Below are 1919 nucleotides of genomic sequence, written 5' to 3' on the forward strand. Positions count from 1 at the left end.
GAAAGAGTGGCTGAAAAAATGGGCAAAAAGAACTAATCTGTCAGCCCATCACCTCAGCTGGCAGGAGGAGGGTGGAAAGCAGGGTCGTCCACGTGTTCAGCCCTGTCCCAGTGGTAACAGCTCCAGTGGACGCTGCTCCCGATGTGAGGAGGGCCAGGTCAGGGCTGTCGGGTCAGGGACAGACACCCCCAGCTGACCAGGGACCCAGGGCACAGCCTGCGTGGGGAGGGACTGCCCCAGCGCCCACCCATCAGCCCAGGTGCTGCGGTCAAGCTGACTCAGGCGCCGGGACCCCATCACGTCGCAACGACGCCAAAACGTGAGCTGCCAGGGCATGAAGCCGAGCCGGACACCCTGTCGCCCGCCCCTCACCGACCTCCCCCCCCCGCCCGCCTCGAGACTCCCCTCCAGCTGGACCCGCAAACTGGGCCTCCGTCCTGGCTTTGCGTCACGTTCCCAGGTCTCCCCTCGCACCTGGGGGGGTCGCCCCATGCAGCCCCTTGGGTGGAATTCGGGATGTAAGTCTTCCGTTAGGGGAAAGGGTGATAGGGGCACGGAGGGCAACCTGTCAACCTTGCTGACCTTCCTGCCCCCGCCCGAAGTGGTGCAGAGGTCCCTGCCCGCCAGGACGGAGAGGGTCACCGGGCAGCCCCCCAATGCTGCCTCGCTCTCCCCACCCCCAGGGTCCCCGGAAAAGCAGCAGGGACCAGTCCTCACAGGGCCCCTGCACTCGACAGGGGACAGTGGTCCTACTGTGACCTGGGCCACAAAGCAGCCAGGGGCAGGAGGGGCACAGGGAGCTGGCGGACGCCCCTCACGAGGGCTCGACCGCGGCCACGGCCCCTCCCCAGCCCCGTGGCTTCTTTTAGCCCAAACATCTGCCTTTGAAAACCCTGCAAACACCTAAGACACCTAGTGTGGTTCTAAATTCAGAAGGTCGCGTGGACTCAGCACACACCCCAGCTCCCACCTGGGAAACCACGGGGCAGCCTGGCTTCTCAGACACGCCCACTGGGGGCACCTGGGGGAACCCATGCCACGAGCAACACCTGCAGATCTACCCTCAGCAGATGCCCATCACGGGCCCACCCAGACCACCCAGTCCCCGCCTCGCGGGGACAACACGGCGGAAAGACGATGGTTAGGGCACAGTTTGGGGACTGAAGCATTCCTGTGAGACAACGTGCGGGCCTCCTGCCTGGGTGCCTGCTTGGGATTTGACACTGCTGTGGCCTTCTTACTTTGGCGAATTTGCACCTTGGAATTGAAATTTTTCAAATGTAATTTTCATCAGGTAAAGCCTCTTGTTTTTCAAAGCAACTTCTCAGGGCTTCCTGGGCGAGCCTTCCAAATGGTGTAACTACTCTAACGGTGTTCACTCTAACTTAATTACCTAATACTCGTAAAGATGGAGCTGTGATGTGTAACTGCAACGCACGGCAGCAAAGCGCCTCACGGCGGCACATCACGTACTGGCTTCTCAGGAAAGGTACGAGGCGCCTCCCACAGCCTCCCTTCTCCCCCCTCTCCCCACACATCCCCAACCATCAAAAGCCACCGTCGTCCTTCCCCCAGGATGCCGGGAGTGACGCTCTGGGAGGGCCAGTGGGGTTAGGGTCAGGCCTAGAGGCAAGGAGGAATCCTCCAGGTGAAAGCCCGGCCCAGTTCAGAGCGGCAGCGGGCCCTGCAGGCAAAGGCCCTGGGGGTCGAGGTCGTCGCGGTCGCTGCCTCCAGGACCGGGCTGAGCTGGGAGCGGGGCTGCTCAGGACCTGCGCCCCTGCCCCAGAGGTGCGGCCCACCACCTGCTGCGGGCCCCCAAAGCAGAGGGAGCGGGTGAGACAGAGGTGAGCCGAGTGAACAGAGAAACTTTCCTACTGGAGGAGAAAAATAAACGCCAAACCTTCCAATTCTCGGAAGAG

The 1919-nt window shown here is 62.2% G+C and overlaps 1 protein-coding gene across 1 annotated transcript in view; it reads left to right on the forward strand.

Moving 5' to 3' along the window:
• Nucleotides 1-334: 334 nt before the first annotated feature.
• LOC103083073 (proline-rich protein 2-like) overlaps nt 335-1919 on the forward strand; it is a 3191-nt gene continuing 1606 nt past the window's right edge. Inside the window, exons 1-2 of the mRNA XM_007463992.1 lie at nt 335-754; nt 1735-1844. Coding sequence (XP_007464054.1) covers nt 335-754; nt 1735-1844 — 530 coding nt within the window. The remainder of the gene's footprint in view (nt 755-1734; nt 1845-1919) is intronic.

Source organism: Lipotes vexillifer, unplaced genomic scaffold, assembly GCF_000442215.2.
Source record: "Lipotes vexillifer unplaced genomic scaffold, Lipotes_vexillifer_v1.1 scaffold2094, whole genome shotgun sequence".
Lineage (NCBI taxonomy): Eukaryota > Metazoa > Chordata > Mammalia > Artiodactyla > Lipotidae > Lipotes > Lipotes vexillifer.